Raw genomic sequence first — 26,848 nt, forward strand, 5'->3', positions numbered from 1 at the left:
TCATCAGGTATAAGCACAGCTTTGTGTGAGGGTGTTTTCTAGAATTTCTGAATTCTTTAGATTACACTGTTAGAATAATCTAAAGATTACTGTTGCCCACCTACACTAGTGCTGATGATCTCTGGGAAGTTTCTGGGTTAATTTATTATTGCCAGTGGTCTGCCACTTGGTTTTTAGTTATTACTCTGGACCTGAAAGTTCTAATAGGCAGTAACTGTTTTAGTTATTACTCTGGACCTCAAAGTTCTAATAGGCAGTAACTGTTACTCAACTCTTGCTTCACAATGTCTTTATCTACATTACATGTTGTTTCCTGAAAAACCTTTTGCATTGCTATTCTGCTTTAGCACAGGTTTACAAAGGCATTTCTTGGTGCTACTCACTTCTCTTTTTTACTTTCTTTTTTTAAGGGGGCCCAGTCAGGGGCATTTAAAACCCTAGTATTTACTCATTTGTCCTGGCCAATGTAAGTTGTAAAGAATAAACACAGCCTTTTTTTTTTTTTTTTTGCAGATGTAGTTAGCTAAACAATTATAACAAGCTTAGTTTACTAAGCATATTTGTGATAGCAGAGCAATTTTCGTTTTTTATATTTTGAGAGAGGCCAATTGATCCAGAACTGGAAACTGTTAGTGCAGTGGAAAGTAGATATTGAGGGGGAACAAACCTGTTTAGCTCTTCCTCAATTTAGGGTATTTTTTTGCGAGTTTTGCCTGAAATACTAATGAGGGTATAGAGCATATGAAGTACTTTTGTTTCGTTTCTTTTTCTTTCTTTTTTTTTTTTTTTGGACACAGGGTCTTGCTCTATTGCTTAGGCAGGAGTGCAGTAGCACAATCATGACTCAGTGCAACCTCTGCCTCTTGGGTCCAGGTGATCATCCCACCTCAGCCTCCCCAATAACTGGGACTATAGGTGTATGCCACCATGCCTGGGTAATTTTATTTTTGGTGGAGGCAGAGTTTCACCATGTTGCCCAGGCTGGTCTTGAACTCCTGGACTTAAGTGATCTGCCCATCTTTGCTTCTGAAAGTGTTGGGATTATAGGTGTGAGCCACCATGCCCGATCTGCAGTACTTATTCTGAAAAGTCATTGGCAGATAGAATTTTTTAATTCTCTATGTAACTGTCTCCCTTTTATTAGCATGCATAATTGAGCATATAAAGAAACCACCTATGTCTTGGCTGTGAGGAAATCTGGTAATGTTTTCTCATATGTTGATTATTAAGAAAAAATAGTATTACAAAATTTCTTTATTAGTATATAGACAGTAAAGAATGAAATAGATACAAACATTACTTATAAAAATATTTTGAAAGAACATTTGAAAAATGGATGAGTGTCTTCTAGCCAGTTAATAGCAGAGAAATAGTTTAGTTTGGGCAGCTTATAAGCCAGTAACCATATGCCATGTTTCTAGATGTAAAATTTACCTGTTTTTCCAGAAAAGATGATGTGTGAATTTTTGAATTTTCATTTTATGTGTTATTTTGCACAAATTAATATAAATTTTAGATTAGAAAAATCAAGTTCATTTGCTTTCTAAGAAAATGGTCTCCTTTCCCATTCCCCAATAGAATAATATATGTTCTAGGGTGTGGGTGTGACTTTTTCACAATCATCTTATTTTTCCCATACTGTTGAACAGGGGAGTTTGCTAATAACATATGCCAATATTTAGTTTCTCTCAGTAGAGCCTACTTAAAACTATTCTAACACCAGAACCCCAGGCTCATTAAATGGCATAATAAATCTTTGTAGAAGACATATTTAGCATATATCTAATATCCTTAAAGCGCTATCAGAAAAAATTTTTTTCTTACTAAGTATACAATTAGTATCCCTTTTCCTTTGCAGTGCTGTGAAATAAACCAATAAGGGGTTTCTTAAGTGATTTTCTGGGTGTCTGCTTATCTTGCTCTTCAAATCAAGAGAAAACTTGACTTTTTTTTGCAAACAGTCCTCTAGCCCTTCCTCAATCCGTGCCTGCTTTTAAGTTGGTTTTTAAGGACAGTGTCGAAAACAATTACAGACTAGATCTTGTGTTTAGAGAAAGATGATGCCTGAGTGAGTTGTCTTTGATTACATCCTATTTATTTACTATTTAAATTTCTACATTAACTGACCACACTAGCGGTTATAAACTTAAACCTATTTTAATAGAATAGAATTGAATAATTGTATGTATTTTTTTTTATTAGCAGAGAATAGAAAGGTCAGTATTAGGAGAGAAATTACTGATGGTTATGTTTTCTTTAATGTTACAAAAAAGCATGGAAACTTACATGAATTTTATTGAACTAAATTGGATAGTAATGATAGAGATGTTACTTATGATGAGGCACATATTTCTTCATTTCTGTTATGTAATTGATGACAACATGCACACATGGTATTTATTTGGAAGAGGGTAGGAACTCACAAAGTCTCTGTGCTTTCAAGCATTGTATTTCCTCTTTTGGTTTTGGAAGTGTCTAGTTCATTCTGAGCTTTTAATGGGATGTGCAATTTCTTACATAAGATTTCCCTAAATGGCTGGCATAGAAAGAAATAAATAATAGGGTCCAGGCATACATTTGCAGCAGAGAGTAGCAGAGTGAATTCTTTCATATACAGCAAGATTTCTTTTGACTGGCAGCTGTAATGATCTTCGGTCTGACTCTTTGTGTAGGGGATTCTGGCAATGTGGTAAGGTACAAAACACACAAAAAACACGAACACAATGCTGAATATGTTGCGGCTGGATTTCTTTTTGACCGAAGTGGAATTCTTTCTTGACTTTAGGTGGGACTTAAAGATTTTCCTTGTGATAGCAGTATAGAAAACGATTAACAAAAGAAACACAATCCAGAAAATCCCCACGAAGATGTAGTTTGATGCTTTGTGCCACTTCCGTCCCAGTTCATTTTTCAGTTCTATACATTTTATATGTGTAACCTCCCTAACACTCTGATTGGTCAGAATAATATTTGGAACAGCAAGGAGGAGCATGAGCATCCATACTATCACTGACAGGAGTTTGCTGTAACTCACTGACTGGATGAAAGAAGTCCAAAGAGGCTTTACAATTTTATAATATCTATCAAAGCTGATGAGCCCAAAGAACACAATGCTGACATACATGTTGACGTAGAAGAGCACGGCAGAGACCCTGCACACAAACACGTTCAGCTGCCAGGGGCCAAGGCCCGAGTCGCCAAGGATCTTGAAAGGAAAAGTCAGGCTCATCACAAAGTCAGCAATAACAATGTTCTTGAGATAGACGATGAAACTCTTAGAGCTGGGCACATAAAAGAATATCCATCCTGACACTCCATTGAGTAGGATTCCCGCAATGAAGACCACACAGTATAGCACAGGAATGATCTGCTGAGTGATCAGGATGTTCTGAGAGCAGGATTCATTTGGAGGCTGTGTGGAGGTTGAATTGATCATCTTGTAACTTCTGAAGGCAGAGGCCTGAAAAGATATGTGAACTAGTCACTCACAGGGCACTTATGGCCTCCAAGATACTTGCTGAATAGTAAGAGAGAGAATGATGAATATAGTCAAATCTACCAAATTTTTGAAGCCAACTTTTTACTCTGTGTAAGTTAGACACTCCTCCCTGCCCCCGCCTCTGTTTTTCCCTTTCTTTTGATCTTCCTTTTCTCCCTTCCCTCTCTGTTTCCCCCTTTACCCACTTCCCCCTTCCTCCTTTTTTCTTTCTCCCTTTTTCCCCCTCCCCTTTCCCTGCCTCTTCCTTCCCTTTCTTCTTTCTTCCTTTTTTTTGGGCAATGGAGAGGGAAGAATGGAGCAGACAGGTGACAGTAAAGAGAAACTGAAGCAGCAGGGCAGTGTGAGAACTTCTAGGTAATGTGGAGACCAGCATGTCCCTAAAATAATAATGGTTCCCTGTAAAACTCCAGAGTTCTAGGAAACACTCATTTAGGTATAATCTTAAAAGGTAGTAACTGTAAAAGCAGTATTAATGTCTTATTTTATTCAGAATTCCATGTATAATGTATTTTTTTAAACCTATGTTAGAAATATGATTTTTTTTCTAAAAGAAATTTTTATAGATTCATAAAAATCATTCTAAATATTTACATATTAAATGCTATTCAGACAGATTTTACTTTTTTTTTTAAGACGGAGTTTTGCTCTTGTTAACCAGGCTGGAGTGCAATGGCGTGATCTCGGCTCACCGCAAACTCCTCCTCCTGGGTTCAGGCAATTCTCCTGCCTCAGCCTCCTGAGTAGCTGGGATTACAGGCACGCGCCACCGTGCCCAGCTAATTTTTTGTATTTTTAGTAGAGACGGGGTTTCACCGTGTTGACCAGGATGGTCTCAATCTCTTGACCTCGTGATCCACCCGCCTCGGCCTCCCAAAGTGCTGGGATTACAGGTGTGAGCCACCGTGCCCGGCCCAGATTTTACTTTTAAAGCATACTCTGCATATATGTTGGACATAAGACAGTGTCTAACAAGCATACACATTCAAATGTTAACTGGCATTTTCGGTATGGGATTATGGGCACCTTTTAAATACTGAGCTTTTCTATTTTTTTCCCATTGAAAAACTGATTTCCATTATTTTTATAAATTAGAAAACAAATGATAAAAAGTACTTTAAACATCTGAAACATGCTTCCCAAAGTACATTCTACATCTGTACTGTTCAATGTGGTAGCCACTAGCCATGTGTGAGTATTGAGCACTTCAAATATGGCCAGTCCAGATTGAGATGTTCTGTAAGTATAAAATATACTCTAGACTTTGCAGACTTGGCATGAAAATAATGAAAAATATCTCAATAATTTTAACATTGACCACATGTTGAAGTCGTATTTTAGAAAAGCTGTATTAATTATATTATTAATCTTAAATTTCACCTAATTTTCCTTTTTAAGACTCTGGCTACTAGAAAATTTTAAATTACAAACGTGGTTCACATTATGTTTTTATTGTACAGTGCTGTGCTAGGTGTTATCCAGAACTTCTATTGTTTAGGAATCCTGTATATTGTTCACTGATATCGGAAGTGTTGATTTAGGGCAGAGGGAAGACTAGAATTAAATTCAAAAAGTTATTTGATACATTGGAACAAATGTTTACTGCCCATCTTATATGTAAGTAATACCTATATCCTGCCTAAAACCCTTTAGGAGTCTGTCCTTGCCCTCAGCAGAACATCTTAAGTCTGTAATGTTGAAGTCCCTTTTTGGTCTGTCTCCTGCTTCCTCCACCCCCAGCACTGAGTTTCTTCCTTCCTGGGCCCTTCTGCCTTCTTTTAGGTTCTATGATTTCTCTCAGCTTGGATCTTTGCACAGACTTTGATTTGTGTGGAAAACTGTTTCTATACATTCTTGGCTGGCTAACTTCTCTTCATCCTCAAGGCCTCAGCTTAGCTGTCACCTTCCTTAGGAAACCTCACCTTTCGGAGACTTGTTTGGGGTGGATTGGGTGTGTGCTTATCATCCTGTGTCTTCCACCTATCACAACACTCCTCTCTCCAGCTGTTTGTCTCTTCCTCTACTACGAGCTCCTTCAGAGGAGAAAGAACATGTCATTTTTTTTTACCATTGTATTCTTTGCATAATGTTTAGGACATTAGATAGTTAAAATATTTGTGAAATAAATGAGTATGTACTCTGGCAATACAAGGCATGAATCCTTGCTCTTAAGATTTATTTGGGGATCATGAGAAAGAAAGATTGTGGAGACAGTGGTACCTTGATGTCAGAGAATGCATCTTTTTTGTCTGTATTTGTGGTGCCAGCACAGTGCTTATCACAGTGAATGACAAACTAGGTCAATAAATGTAAGTGTGACAAAAGGATGTTTGGAAATATGGAATATGAAATACAGTCACGTTCCACACAAAATTATTACATCCATGTAAACTTGTGTGCTGCTTCCTACACAAGAATATCTTCTTTCTGCATATTTTCCTTTCCTGTATGCTTCCCTTTTACTTTATGGCAAAACTAGCAATATTGATAGCCACTTGATTTTGTCAGTTCTGTGGACTTGCTATAGAAGGAATGAGTACCCCAGATCACTTCCTCCATAAAACCTTTCACTGGCACTATTCCTCCTCTTCCCTCTAGCCTTGTGTGCTTGGCTCTGGGCATAGTGGGTTTGTACTCATTTGCTTCTTTGTAGGTCTTCTATGGCCTTTCTGCTTATCAGCCTGTTTCATATTTTAAATAAGGGAGAGGGAGCACTTTTTTTATTTTTAACTGTCTACTGTGACTAAGAGTTTGTGTCTGGTAACTAATTTCTCTGGTAACTGCCTCCTGACAGTTAGATGCCTTTTGGTTTAAATGCCAGTCTTGCAGGGCTTGAGAGAATGCACGCTGCTGTATTCCCAGGTCTAATTTGGTTTCCCAGTCCTAGGCACACAACCCCCCAGTGCCTTGTCGTTGGTAGATGCTGGGTACTTGTGGGATTCACTTTAGTTTAAAATATAAAATAAACTGTAGATGTTATTTTGAGGAATAGAAATATTAACTATGTAATATACAATTATATAGTAAAATAATGAATAATTTCCCAGAAATAATTTAATGAGAGCCAAATTCCTTTCCTTTTAGAAATACAGAAACCACTATTTATAGAAATAGCAAAGAATCCCAGAAATGATTTAATGAGAGACATAATTCCTTTTCTTATAGAAACCCTTATAAAATTATTTTCTCAGAGTCTTGTGTCTTTAATATTTTTGAGGTGCAATATTGCTGCATGTGGCCTGATGCTGCAGGTCCAGAACTCTGCTCTCCAATTCCTCAGGGTGCTGGGAATCTGCATGCATATGCCCTGGTCATATACACCATTCCCCTTCACTGCTCCCACCACTTTGAGTTGGATGGAAGGGGCTGGCTGACCTAGGTAAACTTCTAAAGCAGCTTTGCCTCCTGAAATGGAGTGAATGCACACAGCTTACCTGGATCCTTTCCCCAGACACTTTACTGCTATTTTGGCAGCTTTGATGCAATTGCAGATGGGACTCCATTTTAGGATGAAAGGTTTAGATATGCTGGTTGGGTGCATCTGCTACGCTGTGCCACTGTCTGGTTTTATATAGCAGAGGCTCAGGCCGGGACAAATTTATTCATCTTAAAGGAACAAACTAAAGATAAATTTGAAGATACTCTTGGTAGTAATTTTTGAACTTTTAAATATTCCTTTTTCTTTTTCTTTTCTTTTCTTTTTTTAAAGCAGTGGTGTTAATGGTAAGGGCATTCTATCCTGTGGGTTCATTCCCTGAGGTTCATGTCTCAGAGCATGGTAGCCTTTTCTGTAGGGCAGATCAGACCAGTAATAGACTGAGAGATGTGTGGAAAAGGAGCTCTCTTAAGGCAAGTGAGACCAAATTATATATTCAGACCAAAAGGCAGAAATATGTGTTGTATGAAAATCAGGACAAAATCATTAAAAAAGACATGCATCATTTTGACCTTGTAATAATCTGCTCAGTCTCCTCTCCTTACCTTTAGTATAGATTGAGATGATTTAATGTCCTGATACAGGAACCTAAAGAAACTTCAATTCTTTTCACTAATGAAGGAAATAGTTTTATCCTCATGTTGATACAATGTAAAAATAAATAAGAATCAAAAGAATCAGAAAAGAAGCTCTTGGTGTGCTCAGTAACCCTCCTTTCCCTGGCTACTTCTCACTCAGTTGATTCACTGTTTCTTACCAGCTCATGCAAGTCCATTAAAAATGAAAGGTAGGCCGGGCGCGGTGGCTCACGCCTGTAATCCCAGCACTTTGGGAGGCCGAGGCAGGTGGATCACGAGGTCAAGAGATCGAGACCATCCTGGTCAACATGGTGAAACCCCGTCTCTACTAAAGGTGCAAAAAATTAGCTGGGCACGGTGGTGCGTGCCTGTAATCCCAGCTACTCAGGAAGCTGAGGCAGGAGAATTGCCTGAACCCAGGAGGCGGAGGTTGCGGTGAGCCGAGATCGCGCCATTGCACTCCAGTCTGGGTAACAAGAGCGAAACTCCGTCTCAAAAAAAAAAAAAAAAAAAAAAAAATGAAAGGTAGGCAACAGCAAAAATATTAAGAGATGAACAAGACTTCTGGATGATGATTAACTGGATTACTGGGTAAGCAGGCATTCTGGTGAGCCAGTTTGTGTAGGTGTCTGTCTGTGGAGCCCTGCTCATTGATGGTTACTTCTGATGTTATTACTGAATTTCTGTAGTCTAAGTTGTCATTATGTTAACCTTGAAGCTTTAGAAATGTAAACAATGCTCCAAAATTCTAGAGATCACATTTAAGAAAGATTTATATATATAGCTAAACTTTTTAAAAAGGGTTACTGTAACAGTGTAAGTCTTAAAATTTTCTTAGGTGAAACTCTGCCTTGTTTCACAAATCTAGATAGATGAGAATGAAGTGGTCTGAAATGTTTTAGCCTATATTGTCTACTAATACTTTGGTAACATACTATCGTCTTTGGTAACATAATTAAAGAACATGGCAGAATGAGATTTATGAGGCCAAAAGACAGTTATTAAATTGTAGTAGGAGCATTTTGTAGATTGCTTTCCTTCTACCAATTTTTATTTGCACAGCTAGAAAGAATGTCAGTGCCAAAGATTCAATCTGATTTAGTGAGTGTGCTTGTCCCTTAGCACAGTGTAATACCTCAAGATTGTGCTGCATGAGGTGTTTTCAAGTTGTCATGTATTACTTATAACCTCAGGGTTCTCTCTTTGAACAGAATTTAATTAATACAAGGCTATGCAAAGCAATGCTCACTCCAGAAATACATTAATCTTAATGAAAGCATGCTTAGTCAGCTCTGAGTTCATTAATCATCTGTGTAATTGTATACTGTGACCTATTTTTCTCTTGTATTAGACCGGCCTTCTGCCATCCTAATTGTGAGCTGTAAGTTCTTCTCTGAAGAAAAGAATTATTCCTTCATAGCACTTTGATGAAATCAACAAAGCTCTTGATAGTACTTGAGAGATTTAAAAAATTACCTTTTTAAATTTTTTTGCATAATATGAAGTCTCTTTTCAATGAAGTAATTTTGCCCAGTGAGTGCTTGTCGTCTTGAAGTGGCCAAAGTGATTTTTCTTTGAAGATCCTGCATTACAGGAAAGAACAAAACAAACAAGAATTAAGTGAGCACCAGACTTTCTATTGGGGAAATATGTCTGCACTTCTTAAATTCCAACTTGTATAATTGTGAAATATTTCAACATATGCATTTGTTGTTTCATTGTACTTGCTATTTGTTGTCAGTATTGATAATTATTGATTTGGTTGCAGCCTCTTGTGAGAACTTAAACCCTTTGAGAGCTTGGTCATGAAGTAGTTTTAGTTATTGGTTTATATTCCACCCTTCCCTTCGATATGGATGCTCAAATCAGTTTATCAAATGACTGAATATAACAATCCATCATTTGCCCAAGAAATCATAGGTCTAATTGCAGGTGGGGTTTTTCATTGTTTGGTTTTTTAAAAACCTTTGTCTTATTGACATTTTGGGCCAGCTAATTATTTGTTTTGGAGAGCTGTCCTCTGCATTGTATGATGTTTAGCAGCATTTCTGACTTCTGCCTACTAGACACCAGAAACCCCCTGCCTAAGTTAGGGTAATCAAAAATGTTTCTAGACTTTGCCAAATGTCCTCTGAGGGACAAAATTGCCCTCATTTGATTACCACCAGTTTAATGAGACGAATGTGTGGACTTTGCAGAGATAACACCTGAAAGCCATGTGGTCTGATAGGAAGAGGATAGGTTTAAGCAAAATTGTGATTGGATTTGGTTCTGCCTTGGTCTAGGTTTTCATAATTCTGAATTCTTTAAATCAGTGCTCCTCAAACTTTAATGTGCATACACATTACCTGGGATCTTGCTAAAATGAGGACTGAGATTCCTTATGTCTGGAGTTTGGCATGTGATATGGTTTGGCTCTGTGTCCTCACCCAAATCTGATTTTGTAGCTCCCATAATTCCCATGTGTTGTGGGAGGGACCCAGTGGGGATGATTGAATTATGGGGGTGGGTATATCTGTGCTGTTCTCATGATAGTGAATGGGTCTCACGAGATCTGATGGTTTTAAAAATGGGAGTTGCCCTGCACAAGCTCTCTTCTCTTGTCTGCTGCCATGTGAGACGTACCTTTCACCTTCCACCATGATTGTGAGGCCTCCTGCCACATGGAATTGTAAGTCCCGTAAACCTCTTTCATTTGTAAATTGTCCTGTTTCAGGTATGTCTTTATCCGCAGCATGAAAATGGACTAATACAATAAATTGGTACCAGTAGAGTGGGATGTTGCTGAAAAGATACCTGAAAATGTGGAAGCGACTTTGGAACTGGGTAACAAGCAGAGGCTGGAACAGTTTGGAGGGCTAAGAAGAAGATAGAAAAATGTGGGAAAGTTTGGAACTTACTAGAGACTTGTTGAATGGCTTTGTCCAAAATGCTGATAGTGATATGGACTATAAAGTTCAGGCTGAGGTGGTCTCAGATGGAAATGAGGAACTTCTTGGGAACTGGAGCAAAAGTCACTCTTACTGTGTCTTAGCGAAGAGACTGGTGGCATTTTTGCCCTTACCCTAGAGATTGTGGAACTTTAAACTTGAGGGAGATGATTAAGGGTATCTAGTGGAAGAAATTTCTAAGCAGCAAAGCATTCAAGAGGTGACTTGGGTGCTGTTAAAGGCATTCAGTTTTATAAGGGAAGCAGAGCATAAATGTTCAGAAAATTTTCAGCCTGACAATGAGATAGAAAAGAAAATCCCATTTTCTGATGAGAAATTCAAGCTGGGTATGCAACAATGAGCTGAAAGTTAATCCCCAAGACAATGGGAAAATGTATCCAGGGCATGTCAGAGGTCTTCATGGCAGCCCATTCTTCACAGGCCCAGAGGCCTAGAAGGAAAAGGTGACTTTGTGGGCCCCACCTTGGGTTTCTGTGCTGTGTGCAGCCTAGGGACTTGGTGTGCTCTGTCCCTTGGTGTGCTGCTCTAGTGTGGCTGAAAGGGGCCAACATAGGACTTGGGCCATGGCTTCAAAGGGTGCAAGCCTCAAGCCTTGGCAGCCTCCATGTGGTGTTGAGCCTGCGATTGCACAGAAATCAAGAATTTGGGTTTGAGGACCTCCACCTAGATTTCAGAAGATGTGTGGAAATGCCTGGATGTCTGGACAGAGGTTTGCTGTGGGGGCAGGGTTCTTATGGAGAACCTCTGCTCGGGCAGTATGGAAGGGAAATGTGGGATTGGAGCCCCCACACAGAGTTCCTACTGGGGCACCATCTAGTGGAGCTGTGAGAGGAGGGCCACATCTTCCAGACTCCAGAATAGTAGACCCACTGACAGCTTGCACCATTGGCCTGAAAAAGCTGCATACTCAATGCCAGCCCATGAAACAGCCAGGAGGGTGGCTGTACCCTGTAAAGCCACAGGGGTGGAGCTACCCAAGACCATGGGAACCCACCTCTTGCATTATGTGACCTGGGTGTGAGACATGGTGTCAAAGGAGATCATTTTGAAACTTTAAGATTTGACTGCCCTGCTGGATTTTGGACTTAGGTGGGGCTTGTAGCCTCGTTGTTTTGGCCAGTTCCTCCCATTTAGAATGGCTGTATTTACCCAATGCCTGTACCCCCATTGTATCTAGGAAGTAACTAACTTGTTTTTGATTTTCCAGGCTCATAGGCAGAAGGGACTTGCCTTGTCTCAAATGATACTTTGGACTGTGGACTTCTGAGTTAATGCTGAAATGAATTGAGACATTGGGGGACTGTTGGAAAGACATGATTCGTTTTGAAATGTGAAGATGTGAGATTTGGGAGAGGCCAGGGATGGAAGATATGGCTTGGCTCTGTGTCCCCACTCAACTCTCATCTTGTATCTCCCATAACTGCCATGTGTTGTGGGAGGGACCTGGTGGGAGATGATTGAATTATGGGAGTAGGTCTTTCTGTGCTGTTCTTGTGATAGTGAATAGGTCTCATGAGATCTGATGGTTTTAAAAATGGGAGTTGTCCTGAACAAGCTCTCTTTCCTTGTCTGCTGCCATGTGAGATGTGCCTTTCACCTTCTACCATGATTGTGAGGCCTCCTCAGCCATGTGGAACTGTAAGTCCAGTCAGCCTTTTTCTCTTGTAAATTTCCCAGTCTCAAGTATGTCTTTATCAGCAGTGTGAAAATAGCTAATACAGCATAATATGCTGCTGGTCCATGTACTACTCTGTGAGTTAGCTAAATGGTGATGAGAATGAAATATTTTTGCTGTAGTTGGGACTTTAGACAAAAATTATATTCCAGGTAGCCCTGAAATCTAGGATCTTTGACCAAGTTTATTCATTACGTTTCATCATAATCTTCCCATCCTTACGGTTTCTTGGAAATGTAAACAAGTATTTTATACCTATTTGAGAGGTGGTGATTGTGATCATCTTATATTTACTTAGAATGTTCCTAAAAGATCATGAAGTTTTCTTTGGAACGAAGGAGATTAAGTTCTGCATGGAGTAATAATCTCAATGGCCTAGGGCAGTAGGGAACATGTACTGATTGTAAATGATATACTCTAATCTCACAACATTGATGCTTTTATTAAAAAGTCAAAAAAAAAAAAAAGATGTCAGTGAGATTGCAGAAAAAGAACACTTACATACGTGGGATTGTAAATTAGTTCAGTCCCTATTGAAAGTGGTATAGCGATTTCTCAAAGAACTAAACATAAAATTACCATTTCACCCAGCAGTTCCATTACTGGGTATGTACCCAAAGGAAAACAAATTGTTTTACCAAAAAGACACCTTCACTCAGATGTTTATTGTAGCACTATTCACAATAGCAAAGCCATAGAATCAACCTAGGTGCCCCATCAATGGTGGATTGGATAAAGAAAATATAGTACATATACACCATGGACTACTATGCAGCCATACAAAATAAATCATGTCCTTTGCAGCAACTTGGATGTAGCTAGAGGCCTAAGTGAATTATCCTAAGTGAATTAACACAGAAATGAAAAACAAAATACCACATATTTTCACTTATAAGTGGGAGCTAAACATTGGATACACATAGACACAAAGGTGGGAACAGTAGACGATGGAGACTCCAAAAGCAGGAAGGTAGGAAGGCAGAAAATGGTAGAAAAACTTACTCTTGGGTTCTGTGTTCACTATTTGGGTGATAGGTTCAATAGAAGCCCAAAAGGATAGTGTCACACAATATACCCAAGTAACAAATTTGCATATGTAACTGCTGAACCTAAAAGAAAAAAAGAAAAGAATATTGCTTACTTCCAGGGAGGGAAGTAGGAGCAAGTCCAGCCTCCTTACAGCCAACAAAATACCATATTTTAACTTACAAGTGGGAGCTTGTAAGTGGTAGGGTGGTTGGATTTTGCTGTATCTGTGATATTTTATTTCTTAAATTCTGAGTCAAATATGCCTAATGTTACTATCTGTTAACACTGGTGACTAGTACATTGGTGTTACCAACATTGTTGTCTGCACTTTTGTTTTTATATATTTAAATTCTTTCATAATTAGAAATAAAAGTATCTATGAAGAATGGATTGCCTTCAAATAATCATTTTATCAGTACCCACTTATGATGTGCATTTTTCTTCCTGTTCTTTGTTCAGTTCCTATAAAGGTACAACTTTTATATTTTTTTCCTTCCTCTCAGTCCAGACATCAAAAGCTTTAATATATGGTGCTCCGGACCTTTTTCTATGAGATAAATACTTGTTTTCTAGCTGATTCTTTGTCAATAGAAAATAGTATAGATGTATGTAATCATTGTATACATTTCTACACCTTCTAAAGCCATCTTCTTGCCACTTTAATGTCTCTTGCCCTAATGTGTAACACTTTTTTTTTGATGCCTGTGTGATCTCCTACATGGTTTTCATAGTATTTATGTGTCGTATATTTATAGTCATGTTATTACGTCTTATGTTGTTAAAATAACTTAACAGCATTTTATATATTTAAAATATTTTATGTCTTTAAAATATTTCATATTATTTACTAGAGCTGCTTAATTCTGTCCGTCACAAGGCTCCTAGCCTTATCCCACAGAGAGCTGGATATTTTAGAACTTCTTTCACCCTGCCTATTGGCCCTGGCTTTCTCCCCCAGCACTGTGACTCCTTAGGGCTGGGTAAACAATGTCCTGTGCTTCTAAGTCATAGACCTGTCCATGATGCCAATCAATTTCACGGAAGTTACTGTTCTTTCTCTGTAATTGGCTGCATTCCCCTTATTTCTCAGAAATCCTTCTTCTACTTAGCTCCTGTGTTAGTCTGTTGTCTGCTGCTGTAACAGAATACTACAGATCGAGTCATTTATAAAGAAATAAAATGAATTCGGCTCACGGTTCTGGATTCTGTGAAGCCCAGGATGGAGAGGATGCATCTGGTGAGTCCTTCCTGCTGCGTCATGGTGGAAGGGCAAGTGAGCATGCAAGACTGAGAGAAAAAGAGGGCCAGCTTCTGTGATAGTATCATTAATTTGTTCACGAGGCCTTTGCCCTCATGATTGAATCATCTTTTAAAGGTCCCACCTCTTAATGCCATCACAATGGCAAATCAATTTCGAATGAATTTTGAAAGGGACACTGAAACCATTGCAACTTTCTGTCAGATCCTGTCAGTGGCTGTCTCATCCCTGTTCTGCATTCCTGGGCACTCTTGTCTGTGCCCTCTCTAGGCTCAATCAAGGAGAATCTCACTTTCTCCTTCACCCAGAAGAAGGAACCCTCCCACCCCTTATATTTTTTCATAACCCAGAGCATTAAATGTTTGACACTCACCACACTTCTCAGAAGCTATCAGGGACCTAATTTCTAAGTCTGTCTTTTTCTCAGTTGTCCTGTTTCCTGACCTCTTTGCAGCATTTGATATCATTGATTTCCCCTTGTTGAAATCTTCTGTTTCTAAAGTACATTGTAACCTTTGGCTCCTCTTTATCCCTGATATTTCTTCCTTTGCCAAGGCTTTTGTTCATTTTCTCACTAAAGCCATCAGAACTTGCTTGTCATGCCCTGTGGAAACATATCGGGGAACTCTCAGGAAGATTCCAGTCTAGTGGGAGGCTGAACAGAGGGACACTTCAAGGTGTAACACTGGACCATCATTGAAGGAGGAAGCACAGGAACAGAGTGAGGACATATCTAGCTTCTGGAATGGTGGCATCAGGGCAGTCTAGCTTCTGGAATGGTGGCATCAGGGCAGCCTTCCTGGAGCATGTGATAATGAATATTGACAAATGAGTTGGTTTTAGCTAGGCTAAGAAGAGGGAAGTTGTTTTGGGGTGAGAGAGCTCTAGGAACAGGCATCAAAACTGCCATGAGATGCTATCACGGTGGGGGAACATGGATGGCCTAAGATCTTGGGTAACATAATGAAGCCTTGCCAATGAGTAACCTTTACCACCATTTTACAGATGAGGAAACTGATGCTTAAAATGGTTACATAACTCATCAAAGGGCAGCTAGCTCATAGCCAGACAGTATTCAGGCTAATATCTGTTTGACTCCAAGCCAAGGCTCCCTTGCTCCTGAAAGAATGTGGATGCAGCATGTTTTATATGAATGTGATCCTGTACACAGGCCCTTAAACATTTTCCTGGAGTCTCATCTTGAGGAGTCAGCCAGTATTTTCTATTTTTTCAGGAAAGGAATGTGCATGTGTGTACGCTTGAGAGTATATATTATTTTTTTTGATCTGAGTTTAAGGTTCTGCATGATGTGGATGACTTCAGTTTCTTCAGTTATCTTGCAGAAACTGCAGCATAGAGAACCTCCTTTTTATTTGCCAGTTTCTAAAAGTGTTTAAAATGAGTTTCTGATTTTAATTTTGACCCAGCTTTCTATCTCCACTGACCGAGAGCTATAGAGTCAGACTATCATGAATGGTGATTACAACAAGTAACATTAACCTATAAATGGTGGAAACTCTTCTGCAGGGAAAAACCCAGAATTGCTGCATCTGGTTGGGATGCCACAGGTGGATCCCTTGGGGCTCCTGGCACTGCTTGCTGCTCTGCTTGCTGCTATCTGTTACCTTCAGCCAGTTTTCTCTGACATTAGATGTGAGCTCTTGATCAGGTCACTTGATCCTAACTCCTGCTGCTATGACCCATTGACTTTACCTTCAGTTAGAATCCAGGTCAGTGACCAACATGTGTTAATATAACTTAAAATTGGCTGAATGCTGTGGTCACATACTTTCAATGAGGAGCTGTGCTAAAGTTTTTACGTTTAGAAATATCTGAATGTTCTTAGGCCGAATTGCAGATACCCAAGAACTTCCTCTTCCACCAAAGCATAAACTCAGCCCTCTGTTGATTCCCTCTTGATCTTCCTATTCACAAACTTTACAACCCATGAAGATAAAAGAAATCTGAATTTCTGCTACAAACAGATCCAACTCTTGATTATGCATGGAATAGGGGCTGGATTAGGATGGATTATAAACTGATAATGTCCAAACATAGTCTTTGTTTTCTAACCACTTCCCTCAAAACACTTTTAGCAGAGCTTGTGGCAGAGTTGGAGTCTGGCATATTGGGTGTGTCTAAGAACTCCAGCCTGTCTTCACTTTGTGATTATGCAAGTGGATCATGGGAGCTGCCAGTGGAGGGTGAGGTGTGGCATAGGCATCTCGTGACCTCCGACAGATACGTGGTCATACAGTCTTGCCCAATGCCAAACTTTGGGGGCCAGGAAAATGGTCAGCCACTGTTAGCCTTTACCCTAGGGACTGTATCCGGGTAGTCAGGATGGACTTGCAAGTTTTCACCTGTAATATTTGGAATAGTCCAGGGTTTCTCAACTTGGCACTCACTGTTGACTGTGTTTTGGGTTTCAGTTTCATGTGGATGGGCTGTCGTGTGCATTGTTGGTTGTTTAGCTGCATCCCTGGCCTGTATCCACTAGGTGCCAGTAGAACCCCATGATTTGTACAACCAGATATGTCCTCAGACATTTCTAAATTTTCCTGAGAACCACTGGAATGGCCCCTTAATCGTAGGTATATTTGAGATTGTTTTGATACAGGAAGAGAATTTAGCTTTCTTGTTGGGATCAAACCTTAACTGTAATTGAATAACTCATCAACAATAAGTAATCCATATGCTAAGATCTAGGAATGTGAAGTAGGCTTTATTTACTGCTCTGTTGGAATAATGGACAGATAGTGCAGCATAATGATTACCTGCATGCTTGTGGGATGCAGTGGGCCTTGGCTACATGCATGGCTCAATTTCTTAAAAGCTAGGATATTGCAATAATTACTAACTGCCTTTGTGTATCAGTTTTTACATGTCTAAAATGAAGGGGAAGTAGTAGTTACCTCCAGGGTTCCTGTTCCCTTAAGAATCAAATACCTGGTGTGAGGCCGGGTGTGACTCTGTGGGAACATTGTGCATATAGGGAGTGACTCAGCTGATAACAGAATAAACAAATGCCTCTGGGACTCAGTCTCCTAGTCCTTCCCCCAGGGCAGGCTCCTGACAGTTTCCCCTGCTTCTCCAAGTTTATTTAAGTCTCTTCTGCACTGAAATGCAGGGCTGCAGCAGGCACAGTAGACCCTTTGCGGAGTGCTCTGAGCTTCCTCAAGTGTGTGGCCCAGCGGTGCTTGCACACGGGACAAATTGGGAGAGGTTTTGCTTCTGATGACCCCTCTGTTGTGGTCACAGGAAGTGGCACTCAGCAATAGAGCGTATGTAGGAAGCACAGAGTGTTTCAGTTCTTATTTAGCAGTCCATACACAAGGCTAATCTTTCATGAGAGTGGCACAAAGCTCTGCGTAACTCAGTTCCTTTTTCTCCTGGAACTAGGTTGAGCTGCCTGAATTACTGAATTTTTTCCAGGCTGTTCTTCTGCAGCATTGTTTTGGAATATGTGGTCCTATTCCCTGGGGCCAGGCAAGGAAATGAATCCTTGACCTCTTTTTGCCTCACTGAGATGGTGTTTGCATTTCTCAGGCAAGCAGTACTCAGATCTGCAGATCATGGGGCTTTTAGACCATTAGTAGTTATCCTTCGCTGTGAAGATGGATACGGATTTCCATTTGTGAGAAAACAACAGCTTTAACTGCTTAGCGAAATATCAAGCACTTGTATGTTTGTTCAAGATTAGGCTTATATAGCCAAAGGAAAAGAATATAAATATCCAGAATTTTAAGTGGGAGTAGAAATACTGGACAGAAGTGATTCCCATACACTTTCTAACCCAAAGTGTTATATGTTTCCTCCCTTTTTTCTGTATTAATCCCTGTTAGAAGGATCTTTGATTTTAGTAAAACACACCGTGGTAATAACTTATGAGTTGAGCAGTTAAACGAATTTGCATTTCATTAAATAGAGCATACAACAGTGGAGCAACTGTGTTAGTTGCAAACTTAGTAGGACTTAAGGGTGAAAGGTGCATTTTTATGTAGCTTGAAGATGGTGTTCAAGCTGTATTTGAAATCAAAGACCTTTACTTTTTATGAGTCCTAGGCTCACATGTTGGGATCTGTTGTTGAATGTACGTGTCTTTTTTAGACCTTTTGTGATGTTTCACCTGTCCGATGGATTTCAATAGGAGTCACTTAGGTACAGTGTAAGAAAATAGTCTTATGTCTTGCCGTGCCCCGGGGGAGCCATTAGATGCCATTTCATTATTGCCTTGGATATAATATCTGTATGTAAAAAAAATCTGTTAAGCACTCATTTCTATTTATACTATACACTATACTTTGATGCTCATGGTGTCCTTGGACTGTATGAAACATGCCAGGACTAGTTTTGTTTTACTCCATGCTTTTTATTTTTTAAATGCAGCCTTACACCTGCTCCCTTCTAATCTTTCTTTGAACCCTCTCTATGTGTTACTGCTTTTCTCTTTAGTATTTTCAGCATCTTTTTCTGTCTAGAGGCTACTTCCCTTCAAACTTTAAACCTGCTCAAAGTCCTTAATAAAACAAAGTAAAAAAATCTGTATGTCCGGAAGTCACAACACCCCAGTAGCTGTAAACTTGATCAAGCCATTTTTAAAAAACAAAAGTAAAACCCCCCCTGCTAATGCAGAAGTAGTGACTTCCCAGTGTCAGTGAGCTCATCTTGTTTTGAACTCTCACTATCCACTGAAAGGAACCAGGGCTCCTTAAGAGAAATAACTGATTTCAGATCAGACACAGGAAAAGTATAAGCTGAGTTGCGACATCTTTGGGTCAGAAAGCAAGGAAGTGCTCAGACCAATGGGGAAATGCTAAAAAAGGACACAGAAGCCCACTTGAGGGCACTCTTAGATCTGGGGCAATTTGGGTATTAATGAGAATGATAGTAACAGATGAAAATACATTGAAAACCAAAGCAAATTCAGGAGTTTATAGTGACATTAAATGTACAGATTACAAAAAGGTAGGATGCAAATGAGAAAGCCCTTGTTTACAGAAGAATGCTGAATAATAAAGGTAGAAGAAGGGTAGAATTTAGGACATCACCGTTTTGCAACCTCAGTGTGATATCTGATTCAGGCACCAATCTTCAATTGTGCCCAAAAGCCACTGGGTGAATGGGCATGGGAGAATAGGATCTTTCAGTCTGAAAGCATACTCCCTTGTCATTTAGAGTAATAAAAAGTATACCTCTCAGCAAGAGATCTGGTGGTCACTGAATGATGAAACTTACCAAAAATGAGATAATTTGACATTATGTGCCTCCTGATATGATGCAATTAGATGTATGCAGCATAGCTTTGTAATAAACTGTATCAAAAATCTTCAGTGAGTAATCAGACAAATTTAGAACATGGAACATTTGATAAAATAACCAGCCTAGATTCTTTTTTTAAAAAAAAAATAAATGCTATGAGAAACAAACAAACATGATGGGCTGGAAGCAGATAGTCCTAGATTAAAAGAAGCCAAAGAGAAATAACACCATGAATGAGTGGTGATTGTTGACTGTGGGGGAAAGAGCCATACAAATGGTTTTGAGACAGTTGTGTAAATCTGAATACAGATTCTAGATTAGGTGATATTACTGAATAATAATCTTCCCAGAAATATTTACGGTGTGAGCAAGCGAGAGAGTATTTAGAGATGCATATTGAAGTATTTATTTAGAAGGGAAGGGTCATGATTACCTCCAGCTTATTTTCAAAGTGCTTCGGTACAAGAAAACAGTGTTATGTTGTATCTGTATATAAACTTGTGTATTTATGTACTTTCTTGCCGATATATGCATATATGCATATATATGTGTGTATTAGTTTTGAGGGAATGGTTCTGAGCTCAGTGCCTGATAGGTAATAAATGCCTAATAACAGTCTCCCGGATGTCTCTGCTATTTTTCTCACTTTTCCTTCTTACTTTCCTGTGGGGTCTCCTCTGCCCATCCTTAGAATTGGTGTTTCTTGTTCTATTTTGGGCCATTTTCTTTTCTCTTTCTATCTATTCTTCTATGCCAAAGTAGTCTTTATTTAAAATATTGTTTGTAGCTCTTTGAGCATTCCCAACATTGCTTTCCACAATGGTTGAACTAATTTACACTCCCACCAGTGTGTATAACTGTTCTCTTTTCTCTGCAACCTTGCCAGCATCTGTTATTTTTTGCCTTTTTAATAATAGTCATTCTGATTTGTGTGAAAACAGAACTACTATTTGACCCGGCAATCCCATTACTGGGTATATATATACAGAGGAATATAAATCATTCTGTCATAAAGATACATGTACATGAATGGTCATTTCAGCACTGTTTCACAATAGCAAAGGCATGGGATCAACCTAAATGCCCATCAATGACAGATTGGATAAAGAAAATATGGCACATACACACTATGGAATACTATGCAGCCATAAAAAAGAATGAGATCATGCCTTTTGTAGGAATATGGATGGAGCTCGAAACCATTATCCTTAGCAAACTAACACAGGAATGGAAAACCAAATACTGTGTCTTCTCTCTTATAAGTGGGAGCTAAATAGCGATAACTCATGGACACGAAGGGAACAATAGACACTGGGGCCTACTTTAGGGTAGAGGGTGGTAGGAGGGAAAGGAGCAGAAAAGATAACTATTGGGTACTAGGCTTAGTACCTGACAAATCTGCAACAAACCCCTGCGACATGAGTTTACCTATTTAATAAACCTTTGCATGTACCCCTGAACCTAGAAGTTTGGTTTTTTGTTTTTTTTTTTCACCAAAAAAAAAAAAAAAAAAGTTGGCCAGGGGTGGTGGCTCACATCTGTAATCCCAGCACTTTCTGAGGCCGAGGCAGGTGGATCACAAGGTCAGGAGATCGAGACCATCCTGGCTAACATGGTGAAACCCCGTTTCTACTAAAAATACAAAAAAAATTAGCCGGCATGGTGGCACAAGCCTGTGGTCCCAGCTACTCAGGAGGCTGGGGCAGGAGAATTGCTTGAACCTGGGAGGCAGGGATTATGGTGAGCCGAGATCACGCCACTGCACTCCAGCCTGGGCGACAGACCCAAACTCCGTCTCAACAACAACAACAAAAAGAAAAACAAAACATTGTTTAAAACCATCATCTATAAAACAAAATTTTCTTTTCACCTATCAAATATTCTTTTAACACCTGTTACCAAATAGTGTGTATGCTATTGGTGATAAAGCAGTGAAAAACACCTGTCCCTGCCCTCTTGGAGCTCAGAACCTGCTGTTCTGGCATCTGAGCAGCCCCATTTCTTTCCCCTCCTTCCCTGAACATCTCTAGTTTCTACAGATCTGGGTCATTTGCAGCTGTGGATATTGACGAGCCCAGCTGCTTCACCTCCACAGGGAAGCACTCTCATGTCTGCTGAGTTGAGTCTTGCCTCACCATAAGCTACACTACCTTGTTATCTCTTATTCTCATCACATTCTGTAGCAGTAGCTGCCATTCATTTTGAGCTTTGTGTTGTACCAAACACAGACAGTCCTAATTGCTTTTAAAAATAGTCTTTCTTTTCAATGGAATGTTTGATACTTTGAAAAGACTATATGTAGTATAAGTTAAAGCACAACAAAAAGAACACAGCACCGACTTGAGAGCAAGAGTCCAACAGGCACTCTTGGATCATTCCTGCTCTTCCTCTGCCGTCTGCATTTCTCTGCCCTGAGGTAACTGTCCTGAATAGTGTTTCTTTTTTCCTCCCTTTTAAAACTAATGATTTTAATCCGTATGTACATACATTCCTTTGTAAAAATTGTTCGTGCTATATGTAGTCATTTAGGACTTTAAAAACATAATGCTGGGGCTGGGCGCGGTGGCTCACGCCTGTAATCCCAGCACTTTGGGAGGCCGAGGTGGGTGGATCATGAGGTCAAGAGATCGAGACCATCCTGGTCAACATGGTGAAACCCTGTCTCTACTAAAAATACAAAAAATTAGCTGGGCATGGTGGCGTGTGCCTGTAATCCCAGCTACTCAGGAGGCTGAGACAGGAGAATTGCCTGAACCCAGGAGGCGGAGTTTGCGGTGAGCCGAGATCACGTCATTGCACTCCAGCCTGGGTAACAAGAGTGAAACTCCGTCTCAAAAAAAAAAATAATAATAATAATGCTGAGTAGAGAAATTTAAAAAGTTGATCACTTTGGAAAAGGAATTGGAAATATTTGGTGAAGATGAGCGTTCACTCACCCTATAGCGGAGCATTTTCACTTTTAGTTGTATGTCCTAGAAAACTCTTGCAGATGCATGCCAGAAAGTGTGTACAATAACGCTCATAGAAGCACTGTTTATAATAGCAAAAATGTGGAAATAACCCAGATGATTATTGACAGGAGAATGGGTAAAACAAAACAAAACAAAACAAAACAAAAAAAAACAACATTATTTGCCTAGTGAAATTTTATGCAGCAGTGAAACTGAATAACTACAGTTAGTAACTTTTAAAGCTACAAGTGGTCCTGACAAGATAGAAGTAATCCTGTTTTACATTTGAGGATACCAATGCCTAGAGAGCTTGGATAAGCTGTCTTAAATATTGCAGATAGTATGTGGTAGAGCTGAGATTTGAATCGAGGTCATTGCCAATTTACAGCCTTAATCAATAGAAAATATTGCATCCTGTTGAAAGTATTTGTTTTTACTAGCTTGTCTGTTTTACTGTATGGGGAGAGAGCTTTGCATTTTCACTTAACCCAGCAAATGGTTCATAGTAGGTGCTGTATAAACTTTCTGATGAATGACCAAAAATCTCCTTATTTTACACAGGAAGAAAGATGAAGGGAGCTTAATGGGTTGAGTAAGTTCCCAGATATGGTAACCAGAGCACCTACAACTGGGACCCAACCCTTTGAAGACTCAGTGACTGTAGTATCCAACCTGTATGTTAACTTGGTTGCATGCCTCTCTAGTAAATGTCTGGGAGGAGCCTGGCAGAAGAGATGCCCTTATAATGTGGACTGTCATTGGCCTTGCTCTCAGGTTCCTTAGCCAGGGGTCACCATCACTCTCCTGGTGGGTAGCAGAGCCTCTGCTCAGCTGTGTGACTCTTTTACTTATAATGTGAATCTGTCTAGCCTGCAGCAGCAAAAGTTCCAGTCAATTGTCTTCCATCCCTTCTGTTTCTAACCACATCATGGTCATGGTTAACTTGTGAAAAAAGTTCAGGTGTGTTTTTTTGTATGTGGTAGAGGTTGCGAAGAAAGCAGGGTAGCAGATACTTAGTGCCTTTGGCAAGCAAACCAATATTCCCTGTAGATGTAGATTATTAAGCTACTTAGGTACTTTGGTCCAGTGAAACAAAAATTCAAAATAAAAAGTAAAAGCTTAACCTACCCGCTTGAGCTTTTTGGTCACCCAGTGCCTGGCAGAACTCTGAGCAGGTACAGGTTTTTGTTAGTTTCATTGTGAAACGTTTCTGGACCTTTGCAAACTGATTGGGGCAGGGCCCTGCAAGCATGACCAGCTGAATTTTGTCAAGCTCTGCATAGAGTAGCAGGAATGTTCAAGTATATTTGAATATTCCTTATAGTGGGGTTAAAGTTTGATTTTGTAAAGACCTAAAAGCAACTAACTCACTTAGGCAGAGGTCCTTGGAGCTGGCTTCTGCCTGTGATTGTCTCTGGTACCTTTGTGTGGCTGCCACATGCTGGTCTCTGTTAGAATGTCACCTTCTCAGCAAGGCCTTTCCTGTTCACAGCATCTAACACAGCCATACCCCTATGTGGCATTCTCTAGTCTTTTACCATGGTTTGTTTTCTCTTTGTCTTCCTTTGTTGTTTAAAATATTAGGTTGGTGCAAAAGTAATCATGGTTTTTGTGATTACTTAAAATGGCAAAAACTGCAATTACTTTTGCACCAACCTAATTTTTTTTAACTTATTTCTTCTCCTCTCCCCGTATTCTTACATACAGCCCTTCTTAAAGGTAAGCTTTACCAGACCAGAATTTATTTCTCTTGTTCATGGCAAAATTAGGAGGTCCCAGAATAGAGCCTACCCTACAGTAGAAGCCCAATGAATATTTATGGAATTTCAGAATGAACTTACTCATACAACTTTGGTCAAATTAAGAATTTCCTTAACTGTTAAATGATGAATTTGTTCAGCACTTCTCGAGTTTGGAAATGAACTTTTATATTTTGAATTGTCACTTTGTGCATAATAGATTAACATATGGAGATATCCTTTTAAATCTCTGGATCACAAAATTAGAATAGTCATAATTCTTGATTCATGGCACATTCTTGTTATGTAGCAGTCAGGCAAGGATGGCTTTTTACAGATTTATTTTGTTATTCTTAATGATAATAATCTCCTTCAGACTCAGTAACCAAAACGAAAGCCAAAATCTTGACAATAAGCAGCTGCTCTTGTCTAGATGCCATCCCCCATGCCATCTCACTGGATACTTTTATTCCACATTACTTGAATCCTGTATTCTTCAATCTTTCACTTTCCTGTTTTATATATTTTTGTAACATCTATATGAATTCCTAAAAGTGTGTGTGCCCGATTGTAAAACTGTATGTAATCTTTTTAATGATTTTTCTATATATTTTACTGACATATAAATATATAAAATTCGATTTCATATATATAATTTTGCTATCATTAATTTTGTTTTGATCACAGTATAGCATTCCGCTACATGACTGTATCATAGTTAATTCAATTCCTTGTCTTTGAGGTATTTCCAGATTTTTGCCCTTGTGAGTCATGCTGAGATGCATATCCTTGTTGCCTATTGATGGACATTTGGAAGTTTCTCATGGATATACACCTAGGAGTTAAATTGCTGAGTCATAGACAATATGAATGTTAAACTTTAGGAAATGATGCCAAACTGTTTATTTTTTTTGAAGATGGAGTCTCACTCTGTCGTTCAGGCTGGAGTGCAGTGGCACGATCTTGGCTCACTGCAACCTCCACCTCTTGGGTTCAAGCGATTTTCCTACCTCAACCTCTCAAGTAGCTGGAACTACAGGTGCGAGCCACCATGCCCGGCTAATGTTTTGTATTTTTAGTAGAGATAGGGTTTCACCGTGTTGGCCAGGCTTGTCTCAAATTCCTGAGCTCAGGTGATCCACCCATCTTGGCCTCCCAAAGTGCTGGACCTGGCTGCCAAACTGTTTTCCAAAGAAGTTACAGTAGTTTATATTCCTACCAATGATGTGTAGTGATCCTGTGGATGTCAGTCCTCTCTGACATTTTATCTTTTGAGATTTAAAAGTTTTTGCTTATGAAATGTTACTACATTGTGGTCTTCATTTGTACAGTGATCTCAAATGATATGGGCATCTCTTCATGTGATCACTGGCTATTTCTATGAAATGTCTAGTCACGTTTTCTGCTTATTTTTCTGTTGGGTTGTTTATGCTCTTATTGATTTGTAGGACTTCTTTGAATATCATTGACATCTTATTTGGTGTCTCTACTGTAAATAAGGCTTCTAGATTGTGACTTTTTTTTTTTTTACTTTTACAGTTATATTTCAGGAAGCAAAATTTATGAATTTTAATGATAAAATTATTGTTTTCTTCTTTTCTCACTATTTTTTTTTATCTTAAAACTTTTCTGTCCCAATATCTAGAACAGTGGATTTTAAAGTGTGGTCTGCAGAACCACAGGGGTTCCTGACACCCTTTCAGGGACACTATGAAATCAAATCCATCTTTATAAGAGTACTGAGATGTTATTTGCCATTTTTATTGTGCTGAAATTTGCACTGATGGTACAAAAGCCATGATGTGTAAAATGTTCAGATGTCTTAGAACAAATCAAGGCAGTGCACTCAACTGTTCATCACATTTTATACCTTGCTGATGTACAATCTTAAACAATAAAAAGAAAAACCAGAGTTACCAATTGCTTAATAAAGCAATACTAATTATTTTATTAAATCTCAACCATATGTGTCTTTTTAATATTTTGTATGCCAAAATAGTAATTATGTAAAAAGTACATTTGCTACTTAAGGTGATTGGCTAGAGTAATGAACACTTACGTAATTGAGTTATAAGCTGAATTAGATGCATTTTTTATGGAACACCATTTTTACCTGATAGAATGATAAAGCATAATAATTTGACTTGGATGTTGGGCAAACATTTTCTCAAAACTGAACTGAGAGACAATTTTTGACAATGATAAAATTCGAGCTTTCAATCCGAAAGCAGAATTTTGGAAAGCTTCTATCTGCTGTTGTGAGTTTCATAGCTTTCTGGTATTGACACTGAGAGGAGGGGCAATATTAGTATGATTTTTTGGTACTGTAGAATGAAAAGTGTTTATAGTTATACATTTATGCATGAATGTATTTTCTCTGCATGACCAATGCATGATGTTATAAAATTGAGCATAAGTAAAACATCCACTTAAAGGTCAAAACAGACCAAAAGATTTCAATGTTATGACATAT

General features: G+C 39.1%; 2 protein-coding genes across 13 annotated transcripts in view; one reads left to right on the forward strand and one right to left on the reverse strand.

The window, feature by feature from the left end:
* MED12L (mediator complex subunit 12L) overlaps positions 1-26,848 on the forward strand; it is a 366,898-nt gene that overhangs the window by 139,702 nt on the left and 200,348 nt on the right. The window lies entirely within an intron of this gene.
* Positions 1,905-26,848, reverse strand: part of P2RY14 (purinergic receptor P2Y14) — a 66,091-nt gene continuing 41,147 nt past the window's right edge. For 6 of the 8 annotated variants that reach the window (XM_012437079.2, XM_064378804.1, XM_012437078.2 and 3 more), the window contains 2 exons: positions 8,987-9,093; positions 1,905-3,460 (listed from right to left, as the gene is read on the reverse strand). In XM_012437079.2, the coding sequence (XP_012292502.1) occupies positions 2,420-3,436 (1,017 nt within the window). In that variant the 5' untranslated portion in view covers positions 3,437-3,460; positions 8,987-9,093 and the 3' untranslated portion in view covers positions 1,905-2,419. Of the gene's footprint in view, positions 3,461-5,418; positions 5,530-8,986; positions 9,094-13,138; positions 13,246-26,848 lie in introns of all 8 variants that reach the window. The other 2 variants (XM_064378807.1, XM_064378806.1) reach the window with 2 other exon arrangements.

This window comes from Aotus nancymaae, unplaced genomic scaffold (assembly GCF_030222135.1).
Source record: "Aotus nancymaae isolate 86718 unplaced genomic scaffold, 86718_ANA_hifiasm-v0.15.2.pri h1tg000019l, whole genome shotgun sequence".
In the NCBI taxonomy this organism is placed as follows: domain Eukaryota; kingdom Metazoa; phylum Chordata; class Mammalia; order Primates; family Aotidae; genus Aotus; species Aotus nancymaae.